This window comes from Nicotiana tomentosiformis, chromosome 2 (genome assembly GCF_000390325.3).
Source record: "Nicotiana tomentosiformis chromosome 2, ASM39032v3, whole genome shotgun sequence".
Taxonomy (NCBI): Eukaryota; Viridiplantae; Streptophyta; class Magnoliopsida; order Solanales; family Solanaceae; genus Nicotiana; species Nicotiana tomentosiformis.
Genome location: NC_090813.1, coordinates 12890322 through 12909479, shown reverse-complemented (window position 1 = coordinate 12909479; position 19158 = coordinate 12890322). Strand labels below are relative to the sequence as shown.

The 19158-nt window shown below is 38.5% G+C and overlaps 1 protein-coding gene across 1 annotated transcript; it reads left to right on the top strand.

The window, feature by feature from the left end:
* The first annotated feature begins 6108 nt into the window (after positions 1–6108).
* LOC138904345 (uncharacterized) lies at positions 6109–7135 on the top strand. The gene is made up of 4 exons (XM_070192846.1): positions 6109–6258; positions 6479–6586; positions 6674–6928; positions 7007–7135. The coding sequence occupies exons 1-4, from the start codon at positions 6109–6111 to the stop codon at positions 7133–7135; spliced, it is 642 nt and encodes a 213-aa protein (XP_070048947.1).
* Positions 7136–19158: the final 12023 nt, after the last annotated feature.

Sequence of the window (19158 nt, the reverse complement as noted above, 5' to 3'; positions counted from 1 at the left end):
TTATGTATGAACTTAATCTGATCAAGATTGACGTGCCCACAGATTTTTACACAAGACAAAGAAATTGGTTTCCAAGTTGGGTCTTTCATTGGAGAGAATCGATTGTTATGAGAAGGGTTGCATGCTATTTTATAAGGACGATGCAGCTTTAGAAAATTGCAAATTTTGTAACTAGCCGTGTTACAAAGAAGTGACAAATGCTAAATAGAAGAAGGTTCCAGTGAAGGTGATGCACTACTTACCCCTTATACTAAGGTTAAAGAGGTTGTATGCATCAATGAGTTTCTTCTCCTCATATGAGATGGCATTATAAACATAGAAGATAAGATGGTGTGTTATGTCATCCGTCAGATGGAGAAGCATGGGAGCATTTTGATAGGGTGTTCCCAGACTTTGCAGGTGAACCGAGAAATATTAGGCTGGGATTATGTGCTGATGCATTCACTCCATTTGCAGTGTTTGTTGCACCATATTCATATTGGCCAGTGTTTGTTATGCCGTATAATCTATCGCCTGAATTGTTTATGACAAGTCAATATTTATTTCTAACTTGTATTGTTCCAGGTCTACGCAATCCAAAATATTGATTGATGTATACATGTTGCCCCTAATTGATGAGTCAAAGTTATTGTGGCATGAAAATGTAGAAACATATAATGTATCAACTAAGCAAAACTTTAGACTCTGTGCTGCTTTGATGTGGACTATAAATGATTTTTCTGCTTATGGAATGATGTCCGGGTGGTCAACAGCCGGAAAATTAGCTTTCCCGACTTGTATGGAAGACACAAAGGCATTCATGTCACGACCCAATTCCATATCAGGCCGTGATGGCATCCAACACTGTTGCTAGACAAGCCAATAGTGATCAACCTAATGATTTCCCATGTCGCAATTGTTTTCCTTAATTTAAAAGATTTAATGAGAAACAGATTTAAGTTAATAAATGAAAGTAGCTAGAAGTATTTACAACCATAGGAACAAACCAAAATCACAAGTCTACTAATATGTGTCAAGATCTAGTGTCACAAGTATGTGGGCAACTAGTATAATATACAAAAGATGTATACTCTACTGTCAGAAATAGAATAGACAGAAACAAAACAAAAGAGAGACTCCGGTATGCTGCGGAACGGCTCGGAAGGGAAGCTCACCGTAAAATCTTGAACCAGGATCAAGTATGCGCGTCGGACAGATATCAAGATGCATGTCACGACCCCAAATTCCCTCTGTAGGAGGTCGTGATGGAACCTAATCTCTAATACTAGGTAAGCCTATCAATGCGGAATAATAATAGATATCTGAAATAAATAAACTACAATTCAAACAATTACAACTCCCAAAACCCGACAGAAATAAGTCACAAGCTTCTAAGAATTTATTCTCTATGTCTCTATACATCAGATTCTAAAGCAAATAAGGAAGACAACATAGTAAGATAGAAGGGGACTCCGAAGTCTGCGGACGCTGGCAGATATACCTCGATGTGTCCTCGTACAAGAAGTTTACTAATGCCTGGTCTGATAAGATGTATCTGGATCTGCACAAAAAGATGTGCAGAAGCGTAGTATAAGTACACCACAGCGGTACCCAATAAGTGCCAAGCCTAATCTCGGTAGAGTAGTAACGAGGTCAGGTCAGGCCCTACTGAAAAATAAATAATGGCATGGTAAAATGTTTAACAATATAATAAGATAAAATGACAATGGAAATGAATCAACTAGTATGTCACCCTTTAATTACACCAAATAAAGATAATTAATACCTCGCGGAAACAAAACATAATTCTTTTCAACTTCAAGAAAATCACAACAATAATCAAAGGCAACTGCGACCATAAATCAATATCAACAAGGGCACTCCCGAGGTACCGCCTCGTAGTCCCAAATCATAATTAAATTGACAAAATCTCATTTCCTTATATCACCACGGGAGCCTTCACAATTTATGTTAAAGAAAATATTTTTTTTCGAAATAGCATCCCGCGTTTTAGCCATCCTTATCACACCGCATGACTTCTAGTAGTTTTCCCTACTAGCCATGCATATCAAGCCACCCTTATCTCACCGCATGCGTTTCAACACCCAAATCTTATACGACAACATGTGTATCAATATCACAATATATCACAATTTATACCTCAAGTGCCCAAATATTTCAATTTGCCAAAATAAATCAACAACAATATTTTTTTCATAATAAAGAGCTCACGGCTCATGCCAAAATAATTCATGATAATATTTTTCCACATTAAAGAGCTTACGGCTCCATCACAATTAGTACAAAAATCTCACAAAGTATTTAGCAAATATAATAATTCACAAATTTACTACCTTGTTTTAAATATCAATTTTAAATATAAAATACTTCATTTTTTAATAATATTTGAAATTAAAATTTTTTTACCTTTAATTAATACACCGAATAAAAGAAACCAAATTTTAGCTAACAGGTAAAAATAATTGGCAGAAAAAGGTCAAGCAAATTTAAAGTATATAAATCAAATCAATGATGGAGAATATAACAAGATTTAATAATTTAATTAATATGCAACAGTGATCTACACAATTTAAAAATTCAATCTTTCACATTTAGCCCGTGTACACACTCGTCACCTCGTATACACGACTTTCATCACATTACAATTATCATATTAATACCAATCCTAGGGGAAATTTCCCCCACACAAGGTTAGACAAGTCACTTATCTCGACTTGCTCCAATTTAATCACGTAGTATGCCTTTTCCTCGATTTTCCAACTCTGATCGACTCGTATCTAGTCATAATTAATTCTATACTGTCAACAAAAATTATAGAATCAATTCCATAAAACAATATTATATTTTTCAATAAAATCCAAAATTAACTCAAAAATTGCCCACGTCTCGGAATCCGGAGAAAGTTACGAAATATGAACGCCCGTTCAACCACGAGTCTAACCATACTAAAATGACTAAATTACGATAACAATTTGACTCTCAAATCTATCCAAGAGGGTTTTCAAATTTTTTTCCAACTTAAATCACCAATTAATTGTTAAAAACAGTGATGGATTCGGGTAATCTAACCAAGATTGAGTTAATAACACTTACCCCGCTGTTTTCTCTTAAATTCTCCCAAATATCGCCTTAATCCGAGCTCCAAATCATTAAAAATGGAAAATTTCCCATTTTCAGAACTTAAACTCTCTGCCCAGTGATTTCTTCTACGCGATCGCGAACTTCCTCACGCGATCGCGAAGCACAAGTTTTTATTGCCCAAAAATAACTCTAAGCGATCGCGGAAAACCCCCCCAATTACGAAGCACAGTATTCTCAAGCCTACGCAATCGCTAGCCTTCTCACGCGATCACGAAGCATTAAGCGTGTGGCCCAGCTTCTGCTTCGTTTCCTCTTCGCGAACGCGGTCTTAGCCACACGTCCGCATAGCACTTAGCCGAGTCCTCACATCACCCGAGCCCCTCGGGACCTCAACCAAATATACCAACAAGTCCTAATACATCATACGAACTTAGTCGAGTCCTCAAATCACATCCAACAACACTAAAAACACGAATCACATATAGATTCAAGCCTAATGAACTTTGAAACTTTCAATTTCTACACACGACATCGGAACCTATCAAATCAAGTCCGATTGACCTCAAATTTTGGACGCAAGTCATAAATGATATAACAGAGCTATGAAAATTGTCGGAACTGGATTCTGACTCCCGTATCAAAAAGTCAACTCCCCAGTGAAACTTCCAAACTTAAATTCCTATTTTAGCCATTTCAAGCCTAATTTAACTACGAACTTCCAAATAAAATTTTAAACACGCTCCTAAGTCCAAAATTACCATACAGAGCTGTTGGAATTATCAAAATTCTAATTCGAGGTTATTTTCTCAAAATGTTTACCGAAGTCAAACTTAGTATTTTAAGGCCAACTTAAGGAACCAAGTGTTCCGATTTCAACCCAAACACTTTTAAATCCCGAACCAACCATCCCCGCAAGTCATAAATTTATAAAATCACATACGGGGAGTTTTATTTAGGGGAACGGGATTCTAAAAGTCAAAATAACCGGTTGGATCATTACAATGCACCTACCTCAGATCCTGCACAGTTAAGTGCAGAAGTGTAGCGTGAGTACATAAAATAATATGTACCCAGTAAGTATCCAATCTAACCTCAAAGAAGTAGTGACGAGGGGTTGGCTTTGACACTTACTAAGGCAAATGATAATAAGTCAAAATTTTAAGAAAATACATTTACAACAATTAATTTCAGATTTATTAAGGGGAAATTATTCAAGAGAATACCAAATTCTCATTAACGGTCAAGAAAATAAAGTTTAACCTTTTACAACTTCCTTTATCGAGTTTCAATGTGATTTAAGCAATTAAATTATCAAATAGGGTACAAGAATTTGTAAGCATAGCATGATATGGTTCCTTAACTACCCGGACAATAGCATATTTAGTAGCTACGTACGGACTCTGGTCACCTCGTGCGTACGTAGCCCCCACAAATAGAAGTACATTCTTAATTCCATTCACCTATGGGGTTAATTCCCTCTTACAAGGTTAGAAAAGAGACTTACCTAGCCTCAAGCCTACTTCCGGTTCAAGAATGCGCTCACACACTCAAGTCGGTGCCGAATCAATTCAAAACTAATCAAATAGTATATAAACTAGTCAATACATGCTCAAAACTTCGTATTCCAACTATTAAAGAGGTTACCCAACCCTAAATGTAAGATTCTAAGAATTCACCCCCGAGCCCACGTGCCCGGATACCGGAAATATTTGAAGAAAGTTGTCACCCATAACCTCATGAACTCAAATATATGATTCTTACCAAATTCCATAATCAATTTAGTGGTTAAATCTCATTTTTATCAAAACCTAAGTTTTTCATCTAAACCCCATGATTTTCATAACTTTTCATGTTAAAATCTACCCATAATCTATGTATTAAACTCACATTAAATAGAAATTACTTACCTCACAAAGCTAGGTCGAAATCCACCCCTTAAAAGCTCTCAAGTCGTCCAAGAGTGGAAGAAAATATGATAAAAATGGCCTAAGTCCCGTATTAAATGAACTCTCACTGCCCAGCATCTTTCGCACTTGTGGTGTTTTGGGCCGCATCTTCAGTCCCGCACCTGCAGAAAATGCCTCGTAGGTGCTCCTTTCCCTCACCTGGCCAAGCTCCGCTTCTGCGAGCGTAGCCGCACCTGCGACCATGGCTTTCGCACTTGCGCTCACGCAGGTGTGCCCAATCTTCTGCATCTGCGGATTTTGGGCTGCCCTCCATTTCTAGCTTTTGCGGCTCATGGCTCGCAACTGCGAGCCCGCACCTGTGGCTGGCCAAGTGCATGTGTGATTATGACAGATCTGGGAGCTTCGGTTGTTGCTCCAAGCTCCCAACCTGGTCCGAACCTCGTCCGATTGACTCTCAGGGTGCCCGGGCCCCCGCCCGAACATACCAACAAGTTTAGAATTATACAACGGACTCGCTCGAACTCTCGGAACGCCCGAAACAACATTAAAACTAAGAATCGCACCCCAAAACCAATTGAATCAAACTTATAAACTTTAAGTTCTTCTATTCACTCAAAATGCGTCGAAACATACTTAGACTACTCGGATTGACACCAAATTTTGCGTGCAACTCTTAAATGACATTATGGAACTATTCCCGGTCTCTTAATTCCATTTGGACCTCGATAATACCAAAACCCACTCCAAACCAAGTTTAAATAACTTCTAAAACTTTCAAAGAACCAACTTTCACTATTAGGCGTTGAAACGCTCCCGGGTCATCCAAAACCCGTTCTGAGTATACGCCCAAGTCCGAAATCATCATACAAACCTATTGGAACCATCAAATACCGATTTCGAGGTCGTTTACTCAAAACGGTGATCGAAGTCAAACTTAGCCTTTTAAGGCCAACTTAAGGAACCAAATGTTCCGATTTCAACCTGAACCTTTCCAAATTCTCGAACTAACCATCCCCGCATGTCGTAAAACAGTAAAAGCACATACGAGGAGTCTTATTTAGGGGAACAGGGTTCTAGAAAGAAAAATAAACTATTAGGTCATTATAATTCACTTTGAAACATGGAGGCAATAACATATGGTTTCTTGCTAATTGATCATGAGTTTAGGAGAAATACTAATGCATTTATGAAGAAAAAAACTGATTTTGAGGAGCCACCGCATGTCTTATCGCCTGAAGAGATTTGGAACAGAGTTTGGGATCTACCGAAGGTAACATAGGATCCCCATCTACTAGTGCTGCTTCAGTTGCTCATTCACGGAGACAGTATGTTAGTGGGACTGTAGAGTACGATCATATGCATCGATTGATTATCGTACCCTATGGGGACGGGTAAGTAATTCTTTAATTTTTAATTATTATAATAAAGATCTACATATATTTAACGAATATTTATTTTACATATAATATAGGTTTTTGCCATCCTTTCAGGCCACACATATGGTTGTGGAAGCTATGAAGCCATTTTTTCATGAGCCGTGGAATTCCTGTAGAGAGATTCCATACCAAATCAGATTGAATATGTGGTTTCAATTTAAGGTACGAATAAATATAATTTATACAATATTTATTGTGTTCATCAAATATTTATTTTAATTACAGACTAAGTGTGTATGAAAGCCTCAGCATGAAAATTTGGTGAATGAAAATTTCGAGAAGAGAGCTCAGAACATGATTAAAGATACTCACTTTGTTTCTCGGAAAGGTGGGAGCAGGTATTTGTGGTTGCGTGAAGATATATGGAATCAACTATTGGAGAAGTGGAATACCGAAGAATGGAAGCAGAGGAGTGAAAATGTGAAGGCAAACAGAGCCTCCAGTAAGGGTGGCTCGTTGCACAGTGGAGGTTCAATTCGTTTTGCGGCCCATCGATTGAGATTGGTAAGTTATTTATAAAATCTTACTTAGCTTTACTTATATAAGATTCAAGTAATAAACTCATATTTTTAGTTTTGAAAGGAAAAGGCACATGGGGGAGATGTGTCTCATGCTACCGTCTTTGAGGAGACACATAAGAAGAAGAAGAAGGATGGTACAAGAGAATCATGGGTTGAACCGCGTGCGTCGGAGACATATCTAAGATTCTAACAATAATATATTTATTCTTGGTTAAGATTAATTCGTTTTTATAATTGTCACAAGCCAAAATCCACTATGGGCCGTGATGATGCCCAACATCGCCGTTAGGCAAGCCAACACTTAATTATTTATTTTATCATTTTTAAAATCATAAATATTTCTTTAATAACGAGGTTAGTGCATCAGTGTAAAATAAGTGAAAGTGAATCAGTGTAAAATAATCTATAACAAATTCTAGAACATCCCCAACTCCCGGTGTCACAAGTGCATGAGCATTTACTAAGGAGTACAATAATAATACAACATCTATCCGGAATGTAAATAAGACATGATAAAATAAATGGTACGATGGAGACTCTGTGGGTTGCGATACGTAGCTTGGAATGCAGCTCACCATTAATTCTCCTCAACAGTTGCGCCTACGCGCCAAAATGACCACCAATTGAACCTGTCAGATCCTGTACATTTAGTGCAGAAGTGTAGCATGAATACATAAATCAACGCGTACCCAGTAAGTATCTAGCCTAACCTCGGAGAAATAGTGATGGAGGATAGACATCGACACTTACTAGAGGTCCAACAAAGCAATATAATAAATCATAAGCATATGTGAAGCACACAACAATAATGGGGTAAATTGTAACTTACCTAATCTTCCAAATGTTTCTTTTAAAGTATGAATTTTTCAGTCTTGTATTCTAACTCAACGACTCAGGTGTATCAAGTACCAGTAACAAACGGATAAGAAGTACCATATAAAATGCCGAGCATCAGCGGAAAGATAATCTCGTGAATGTTCAGACTACAAGTGATATAACACACGATTATGTCCAAGTCATTCGGCCCGATCCAGAATAGTGTGTGACACGACCCAAAATCCCACCACAGGCGTCGTGATAGCACTTAGTATTTAAGACTAGGTAAGCCGGTTACAATTACAATTCAAGCCTTTTTTTTTCATAATCGAAACCAACAGCGGAAATAATTATAATACCTTCCCAAGGCTGGTAATACTGAGTCACGAGCTCTAATTGAGTACATGCAGTGAATCCCAAGGATCGAATATACAATACTGTTCAAATAAGAGTGGACAGTACAATAAAAATGGAAAGACTCCGGGGACTGCGACGACCAAGCAGCCCTACCTTGAATCTTTGCGATCACACTCTAATCTCTGTCTGAATCCGATATCTCCAATACTTGGCTCTGCACAAAAATATGTAGAAGTGTAGTATGAGTACACCACAGTCGGTATCCAGTAAGTATCAAGACTAGCCTCGGTGGAGTACTGACGAGATACAGTCAAGACACTCACTAGTCAAATAACCTGTGCAATATAGCATACGAAAATAATATAATAACAAATAGAAGTGATGGCAACAAAAATCAACTTGTGACATAAATAGCAAGAAAACAGGAACACCATAAATATTGCTCAAACGGATAATAAATACAAGTACGTCCAATTAATCAAGTCCTTCGAATATAAATCATTCACATATAATTCTTTCGAATAAATACCCTCCAAATAAATATCATTCGAATATAAAACTATTTCACATAAATATCTTATATCATAATCATAAATACGGGTCTCAGTCCCCTTTCATATTCTCATGGCACCTCGTGCCCATGCATATATCACATCTGCACGGACAACTCACGTGCCCAAAATATCAATATATATAAAAATCGTAGGATCAATTTATTTTCAATAAAGTAAGGTTAAAATCTTTAAATCAAGTAAGAAATCAACAAAGAAATAAGTTTAATTTAGAAATCATTTGCGTGAAGAAAAATGATATTTCAATTAAAATAAAGCATCAGATAAGCTACTGATTTGGATGTAAAACTTATTAAATTAAAAATAATAGTAATTTCCTTTATTTAAAAACTCAATCATCGAAAACAAGTACAACCCTGAAATACAAATCCTCAGAGTCATCACGGAGAACACAAGAATTTACAAATTTCGGAAAAATAAAATAACAAAAGGCAAGTGCAACCATAGAGAAATATCAACAAAGGGCACTCCCGAGGTACCGCTGTTGATACCCAATCTTTCTCTCATATATATATATATATATATATATATATATATATATATATATATATACACTTTCAAAATAGTGCATCATCATTTGATTTACAAGCATATACACGTATTTTCATAATTTTTTATAATTTTTAAAGGCTTTAAATCAATTTATATTCGCATTTTTATTATATAAATACCCATTAATTACCTTACAAATAGATTTTATGATGATTTTATCATCTAAACTCATCATGTACACCCATATTAGGTTTTAAACATTTTTAGTACATTTGTTATAATTACATTTGCATTTTAAAAACTAAAATTGCACATGTTTGCAATAGTAGCCTATATGTACTTATAATTACTTTATTTATGCAAACATAACCTTTTTATATTTATATAATGTTGAATATTTTTTTTCAAGCATTTTTATGCACAAATAATATTTTATTATTATTTTTACAAATTATGTTATTGGTTGAATTTGGGTATTTAAAATCTGGCCCCATTGTTTAAATTAATTTCGGACCTAAGACTACCCAAAACTACCCAAACCAGCCCAAGCCCAATACTCCTAACCCAATTACCCTTACCCATTCATTAAAACCCGACCCTAGTCCGTTTAAATCTCAGTCGTTGATCAAAGATGATCAACGGCCCACAAATAACCACCCACTTTCCTTATATCTCCCTCCTCTCTACCCTAACCCTCATTTCCCTAAACCCGCTGCCCTTATTTCCCCTCTGCTGATGAACCCTAATTTCGCCGCCTCACCCAAACCCCCCCAAATCCCGTTCCTAATGGGATTATTTCCCTATTCCCTTGCCATTTCGGTATTTTTCCCTTATTTGGTGCTATGTTACGGAGTAATTTAGGTACTTTCCTAAACATGGCAAGTACCCCGCTTTGATTATATCCAAATCTATGTTTGTCTCTTGAATCTGGACAACCTTGAGTCCAAGCACGTTATTTTGTAACGATTCTCTCATATCTCGTTGATTCACACTAAACCCTAAAGGTTAGGGTTCCATATTTTTATTTGATTCAGACCTAAACTGGTTCAAACTCTGATTTTTAGCATTTTTCTGTCTATATTTATTCTATTACTTTTGAATCTGCCTATTTTTGTCGATTCCCTTCACTTACCTAATTTAGGGTTTCAAACTGTTTTACTTGAACCAAATCTGGTTCGATTCTAGGTTTCCTTTTGAATAATTTCTTACCTATGTTTATTTTTATGTTAATATGTGATTCTTTGCCTTAGTTTCTACCGATTTTGTGGTTTACCTACAATTAGAGTTTCAGACCCTTTTTACTTGAACCAAATCTGGTTCGATTCTGTGCTTCTTTTGAACAATTTCCTGTCTATGTTTGCTATATGCATTGTGTGATTCTTTGCCTTATTTTTCTGCCGATTTTATGTATTTATATCTAAAAGTTAGGGTTCAATTTTACTGATTTATGCTCTAATCTCTACACTATTTAAACCCTTCCCCACTCCCCTTTAAGAGGAGGAGTAAAAGTAAAGTTCGAAAGATCCTTTCACTACTATAAACAAAAGTTGTATACTCCTATTCTCTTGAGTAATTTTACTCTGTGCTTTGATTCCTGGCTGGCTGAAAGCCAAGACTAAAAATCTTCAAGTTCTGCTTCTATTTGGTGATATTTGCTACATTGTTGGATTCTTTTCTTCCCTGTTTCATCTTAACCGGTGAGTTATTGAATCCTCTGCCATTTCATTGTGATTACTTTCTCAATGTGTTACTGCAATTATACCATGTTGTCCTAAATGCTATTACTTGTAGTTGAGACATGTTTGAACTTAGTTTAAGCTGATTAATGAAATATGCCTAATTCTATGTTATTGAGGACTATCTTTTAGAGTTAAACATGTTTTCATACCTCTTTATCCATTTATAGACGTGTGCCTTAACAGATTTATAATGTTTGTTTGTTGAACTTGTTATGACCTGTTTAGTTCTGTTCTTACTATGTTATGATACCTCTATTAGATTGTTTTAATCAGTTCCTACTGCTAATCAATGTGTTTTCTTTCTATAACTTAGCCTGATCTGAAGTCTCTGTTATCACCGTGAACATGTTTATGAATTGGCCTTATTAGCATGTGACTTTGTTAATTCTTAAAAACTTGACTAAGTCTGTCTAAGTTCAAGAATGTCTACCATTTGTTTGTATATGCTCAATATGTGGCTCTATCCTAAAGTGGATTCCCTAATTCATTATACTCCCCTGATCCTTCTGAATTCCTACTCCTAGCTGGCTAAAAGCCAAAGCTATTTAGGCTATATCCTCTTACCTCCCTAGTGTGAGCACTGCTCAGGGTTCATGTGAGACCCTTGTGAACTCTGACACACTAGGACCTGGTCCCTAGTATTTCTTTGAACTGTTTCTGATCAATCTCTCTAGTGTGAGCACTGCCCTAGGTTCCTGAAGCCCTTGGGAACTCTGACACACTATAGATTTGGGTTATGTATGCTTATCCTTGAAATATGTGTGAATCATTCACTACTGGTTATTGTGTATCTATGAACATGGGCTTTTGGAACTACTGTGAGTTGAAGGCCTGACCTGTCCAGGTGTATTTGGGCCTGCTGTAGGCTCCCTATAGTTTTACTTACCTTGTAATTCATTCATTAAATTTTGTTCTATAATAATTATTTGTAATAACAATTCTGGGGTATTAGTAAAAATAGAAAAGGGTTCTTATTTTATACTTGCTATAAAGTGGGGGTAGAAATCCTGCCTATAGGGTTAATGCTGTGATGTTATATGTTAGAAATCATGCTTCTAAGTGTCTTATTGTGTTCCGTCATTATGTGTTAGCAACCATGTCCATAGGCTCAATGTTTGGCTCAATTATGTTCCGTTACAAACCATGCCTATAGAAATGATATGGTCCGATGTGTGTGTGAATTCCTGCTTGCATACCGTTTTGTTCAAATTATAGAAATCATGTCTATAGGATTCAAAAACTGTTCAGATTGTATAAATCATGTCTATAGGATTCAAAACTGCTCAGATTATAGAAATCATGCCTATAGGATTCAAACTGGATCAAGTTATAGAATGCACGCATGAATCTATTTAATTGTTGTTTATGCCCATTTTTTGTGTTGTTACCTTCATTAGAAAACATGCCTATAGGATTAAAACAAATAATTCTAGGTTTGTTTCTGTGACCTGTCACTATTTACTATCGCACAAAATACCTAGATACCATGCTGGTAGGCTTAATTGTATCATGCTAAAATCAATAGGCAAATTTTTCTAGGTCCTAATAATCGCATTAAGAAATTGACTTTATATACGATTGTCTGCTCGTTCGTCAATATTACATAGATATCCTGCCTATAGGATTTTGCAATTAATAAAACCTATTAATGCTAATCAGTTTGGCGTGCATTTGATGTCTAAATACGGAGGGTAACTTGAGCCCATACTTGTTTCTATTTGAAAGTCCTAACTGTTTTTTTGTATGTCTCCTAGTTTTCTCCTTTTGAGCAACCTAAGTTAAGTTTTAGAACTACCTTGAAATAGAGGTCCAAATGCCTCTTGGACCATAGGCATGGGACGGGTAGTGCACGCATAGGGTATGACTTAGAATCAAATAGAGCACTTTAGGTAAACAACTTAAAGATAGTAATCGAGTAGCATGAGATGATAGTCTGTGCCCGCTGAATAATATGTGTAACACCCCGTCTTGAGGGAGTTACAAAGTATTATTTATGTTGTACGGGGTGATCCTTTAGGCTAAAAAACTTAGGACCCCCCATTCCTATTAAAATAATTCTTTCTTTGTCCAAATTGTTTCTTTTCTCTTAGACTAATTCACATGATTTGAGTTCGGCCGGGACCCATCGTTGTGTACCTCAAGGAGTACCTAACACCTTCTCCTCGAGGTAATTTGAGCCCTTACCCGATCTTTGGTGACTCAAACTAGTAAACCTGAGTCATTTGCAAATAGGTGCCCTAACGCACCTTAATCCGTTAGGTGGCGACTCTCTCTTTTAATAACCCTTCCTTTTAAAAGAGTTGTCAACGTCGAAGCCCGATTTCGCGAGAAAAAGGGGCGCGACAGCATGGCGACTCTGCTGGGGATATCCTTAGGTTCTTACCATAATGAACTTGGTCTGTGTGAATTAGTCTCCCTCGATAAGTGTGTCTTTATTATTTTATGCTCAAATTCACCGTTTATTTGCTACATGCACACCCCCTTCCCTATTTTCCCTTTTACATGAATTTACATGTAACTTTTTATTTAACCTTGTTCGCTGGCTTCAATCTTTATGTCTTTCCCAATCCCTACCCTTTTTACCGCTTTATTATAATTTTTCCATTATGCGAACTAACTCCTTCTTTGTTTTTCTTTCTTTCCTATCTTTACATTTATTAAATATCACATTTATCGCTTTCATCATGCAAAATACTTGACAAGGTGTTGTTTTATTTTTTTCATAATTACATGCTCTGCATCATATTTGACTCGTGTGCAATTAATACCATAGCGGTACTTGATGAGTATCTGTGCTCTTCCTATATTACCCTTTTTAAATTTGGAAAGGCTTATTTGCGATAAAACTAGTCGATCAGCGGTGCAGTCGACGGTTCCATACCTTTCCCTCTCAAGTTGTCTGCTTTAGGGTACCGGTCTAGAGTTCTATAGAAAACCCTACTCTGACGTTAATTGTGCATGCATCATGTCTAAACCTAGCATGAGTTAGAATTTTGTCCGCATAATAACTCTATAAGGAAAGCCTTGTCCAAAGTCCATCGGGATTTCCATAATCCCAATGGGCACAATCATGATATGTGCATTATTTGGAGAAAACGTGCCGATATGCTAATCATTAATGTATAAGTAGTCAAACCCGGAGGGGGAAAGGGCTAACTTTATTTGTTTTGTAGAAATGAGGCACAAAGTCCCCAGGTTCGGCATGGTCCGAAGTATCTCACCTCTATTGGTAGACTGGTGGGAAAATCTCTCACCAAGCGACAAGAACCACATGAAAAGAATTCTTAGAAATTCACCTTCTTTGTTGGACATTCAGCCAAACAATGTACTGATCGAGACCGCTACTATGTTCTGGGATGAAAAAAGGGTTGTTTTCCGTTTTGGTAACATAGAGATGACTCCCCTTCTTGAGGAAATAGGAGGTTTTGCCGGGCTACCCTGGGATAGCCCTGGTCTTCTTGTACGGGAAAATCGTACTTCTAGGGTATTTTTGAAAATGATGGGTCTTAGAAAGAATGACGAGTTAGTCTGCCAGAAGATGTCCTACATACCTTTCGACTTCCTCTACGAGCGTTATGGGCACAACACATCCTACTATATCTATCATGATGAGTTTGCCATCACTTCCCTGGGCTGGACTCATCGTCGGGTTTTTGTGTTCATCGTCTATTTTCTGGGTATGATAGTATTTACAATTCAAGGAGACAAGATTCACACTCGTTTGGCTATGGTTACCAAGACCTTAATGGAAGGGATTGAGGGACAGACTTACACTATTGTCCCAATGATCGTGGCAGAGATATACCGAGCTTTGGACCGATGTAAAAAGGGATTCAGACATTTTGAGGGTTGTAATTTGTTACTGCAAATATGGTTGTTGGTGCATCTTCAAAGATAACAGTACCGTCAGGAATTTCCGCGGCGACTATGGAATGACCACATAGCCTTTCACCATCCAAAAAGAATGACTTTCATCCTAGACAGGTTTGCACAACCGGAAAACGCCGTGGATTGGGTACACTTCTTTAGCAATTTGACTGATGACAAGGTCCATTGGATGTTCGAGTGGTTCCCTACTAGAGTGTTCATCATCAGGTTCAGGGATGTTCCTCACTTAGTGATGATCGGGTTGAGGGGTATCTATCCTTATGTTCCTATCAGGGACATGAGACAGGGTGGGAAAAAACAAGTCATACCGCGAGTTTCTAAGATAGTTCACTACAAAGTAGACTTTCAGGGTGGTGCCATTCCATTCAAGTGTGAGGCCCAACACATGTGGCATCTGAAGATTATTGTGAAAAAGGATACCTTCAAACCAGATCGGTACCACGCCGGTCATGTGTGTTTCTACCTATCATGGTTGGATGATGACATAGCAGGAGAAGTCGAGCCAGGGATCGATGGAGGAAACAGGGTCATAGACGATGCTGCTGAAGCACAAGAAAAATACAAGAGGTTGTGCAAGAAAATCCTTCAGTCTGAAGCCAGATATTTGGAACAACACAAGATAGACATGGAATCAATCAATGAATGGAGGGAAGTTGCTACAAAATCAATAGAGAGGTTGGAGTACTTAGAGCAGGGTCTGATGAACCTGAAGGGAAGATGAGGAAAAGGATCGTGGATTGTCAGAATGCAGAGGGCAATGAAGGAGGACACCTAGCAAGGGCGTATCTGCTGCTGGACATGCGCGACCTAGGGAATCTGATTGATTGGGCCAAGAAGGCCAAGCTTGGAGAGGGTCCCTCCGGGACCAAATAGAATAGAATTGTTGTTTATTTGCTTTTCTAGAGTCATTTTAGAAATTGATTATAATAAGGCAAATGCCACTGGCAACTCTTTTAATTATTGTCATTTTAGAGGTCTGATCTATTTATTACATTAATGAAATGAGGTAGTTATCGGCATCAAGTTTCTCCAAATCTATGTGTCGCTAGGCCTACCTTAGGCACAATGAGGTCCCCAAAATTAGGACGCGAATTTATAGTTCCGCAATACATGTTAGATACTGTAAAAATCTTTCCAAAATCCCCTACTAACTTGTTTACCTTTTTGCTTTTCTTTGTTTTGATTATTTCTATCCCCTAAGGTTGGTTCTTGCATACTGGCATCATCAGCATATCATACCTGATCCATAGGCCCTCCACCTCCTCCTCCTCCAAGTGATCCTAAAAGTAAGAGAAAGGATAATATGGATGACATGAGTGGTATCAGGAAAGATAACGATGCACATGCGAAAAATGTTGAAACTTCAGATGGTCGGAGTACTCCGGCACAGAATGATTTGGTTCTACGGTTGGAGCAGAAAATACTGGAATTGCAAGGGGAACTTGAGCAGGTCCGCAACTTGGCAAACCTCTCCCTCACCTTAAACGTCCCGGATATTAACCAACAGAATGCCCAAAACCCAGCACCTCCTCAAAACACACCAAACCAACATCCACAAAATCCTCCTGCACCTCATCAATACGCCACACCTCCTCAAAATCCTAACCCTCCATCAATGCCAACTCCTCCTCAACACCAACATCTTCCGACTCAGTATCCACAAACTACTACCTACCATACTCCTCAAAATACACCGCAACCTACCCCCGATCTGCAGAACTCAACCAATGATCATCACTACACCCAAATCCCCGGTATCCACCAAAGTAACCCCATATACGTAGAAATGCTACCTCACCCCACTCAACAAACCCCATACACACTAGGATCCGCCGAGAATGACCTGCTCATCAAGAATATGGAAGAGGAACTTAAGAAGCTCACAAGCCGAGTCCAGGATGTCGAAGGGGGTAAAGGCATTGAGGGTTTGAACTATGAAGATTTATGTATTCAGCCAGACGTAGAACTGCCAGAGGGTTACAAACCTCCCAAGTTTGAGATATTTGATGGAACAGGTGATCTGAAGGTATATTTGAGAACATATTATGACAAGCTTGTAGGAGTTGGCAGGGATGAAAGAATCCGCATGAAGCTGTTCATGAGAAGCCTCACTGGAGATGCCCTGTCTTGGTACATCAGTCAGAACCCAAAGAAATGAGTTAATTGGGTAGGCATGGTATCCGATTTCATGGATCGGTTCAGGTTTAACACAGAAAATGCACCAGGCATTTTCTATATTCAAAATCTCAAGAAGAAGCTAACGGAAACTTTTCGCGAGTATGCTACTCGGTGGAGGTCTGAAACTGTAAAAGTAAGGCCAGCGCTGGAAGAAGAACAGATGAATAAGTTCTTTGTTAGAGCTTAGGATCCGCAATACTACGAAAGATTGATGGTTATTGAAAACCATAAATCTTCTGATATCATCAATTTGGGAGAGAGAATAGAAGAAGGGATCAAAAGCGGAATGGTGACAAAATTTGAAGCACTCCAAGCCACAAATAAGGCCCTGCAGCCAGGAGGTATCTCCAACAAGAAAGAAGTAGGTACAGTAATGGTAGCCCAAGGTCCGAAGTCTCCTCTCACATACCAAACACCTCCACCCATATATCAGCCTTCACCTACCAGATACCAACAACCTGCCACCATTTACCATACCTATAATACCCAGCCCGCATACTACCACTCACCACCAGCCCGCCAAAACTACCAAAAAGCTAGACCAAATTTCGAAAGCAGACCGCCCAGACAATACACCCCAATTGCTGAACCTGTACACCAATTGTACGAGAGACTGAATGTTACTGGTTATATCACTCCCATTCCCGCTGTCGAGATGGAAAATTCCTCCCAATGGGTCAATCAAAATAAGACATATGCCTATTACTCAAGCATGAAAGGTCATACTATTGATGATTATCGTACTTTGAAGGATAAGATTCAGACATTAATTGACACCAAAGTCATACAGGCAAAGGAGGCTGCACCCAATGTCTGTAACAATCCTCTCCCGATCACAGGGACGGAGGGGTAAACATGATAGAGACCGATGAAGAATGGGACTCAGAGTGGTCAATTGGACTCATTCAAGAAGGGGATAATCCTGAAACATCTCTTGTCACTCTCACACCTATCATGGTATAAACTCAGGCACCAATTGAAGTTGAGGTAGTTGCACCAACTCCGTTTGAGGTTGAAATAACAACACCCTTCACCGTGATGGTAGCACCTACACCGTATTATAAGTCTTAAGCTATACCATGGGATTGTGTTACAGAAGCAAGAAGGAAAGGAAAGGGGGAAATGGAAAAAACTGGTGCAGCACAAGGTATGACCAGAACTGGAAGGGTTTACATGCCCGAGCATCTAGGGGAAACAAGTAAAGAAGCCGCTTCCAAGCAACCCATCATTGAAACCGGCCCGGATGATCTTTGGAGAAAGGTGCAAGCAAGGGAGTATTCTGTGGTTGATCATTTGAACAAAACCCCTCCTCAGATATCCATTCTATCACTACTGCAGAATTCTGAGGCGCACAGGAACGTGTTGATGAAAGTGTTGAATGAGGCTTGTGTACCCAACAACATAACTAGTAGATAGATGGCCAATATGGTAGGACAAGTGTTGGAAAGTCACAAGATCACTTTTCATGAAGATGAGCTACCACCAGAAGGACTAAGTTACAATAGGGCAATGCATATCACAGTGCAATTTGAGGATAAGTTCATTGCCAGAGTCCTGATAGATGGGGGTTCGAGTCTTAACATATGTCCACTAACTACTCTGAAAATATTGGGTAAAAGCTTGCATGAGATACGAGCAGGAAGTATGAATATGAAAGCATTTGATGGGTCTCAAAGGGCCACAATTGGGGAAACCAACCTAAGCCTACAGTTGGGCCCAACCTGGTTTGATGTTGAGTTTCAAGTGTTGGACATATCTGCTACCTACAACCTATTATTGGGACGACCTTGGATACATGTTGCTGGGGCCGTAGCTTCTACTTTACATCAGGTCGTGAAGTTTGAGTGGAACCATCAGGAAGTGATCATCCATGGTGACGAAAGTAATCCCATTTACACCAGTCAAACTGTTCCGGTAATCGAGAATAGAAGGAAGTTGGGTGGAGAAACATGCCATCGCATTGAGCGAGTCAACGTAATTGAAAAGGACAAATGGTAGAGCAGTAAGATAGAAGGCATATTGGCATGGACAGGATATGAGCCTGGAAAAGGTCTTGGCAAGAATCTCCAAGGGATCACCAAACCAATACAGCTAAAGCGTCACGGCACAACTTTTGATCTTGGGTATGAATACACCCGGCACGAGTATCAGAATTAGTCGCCACCATGGCA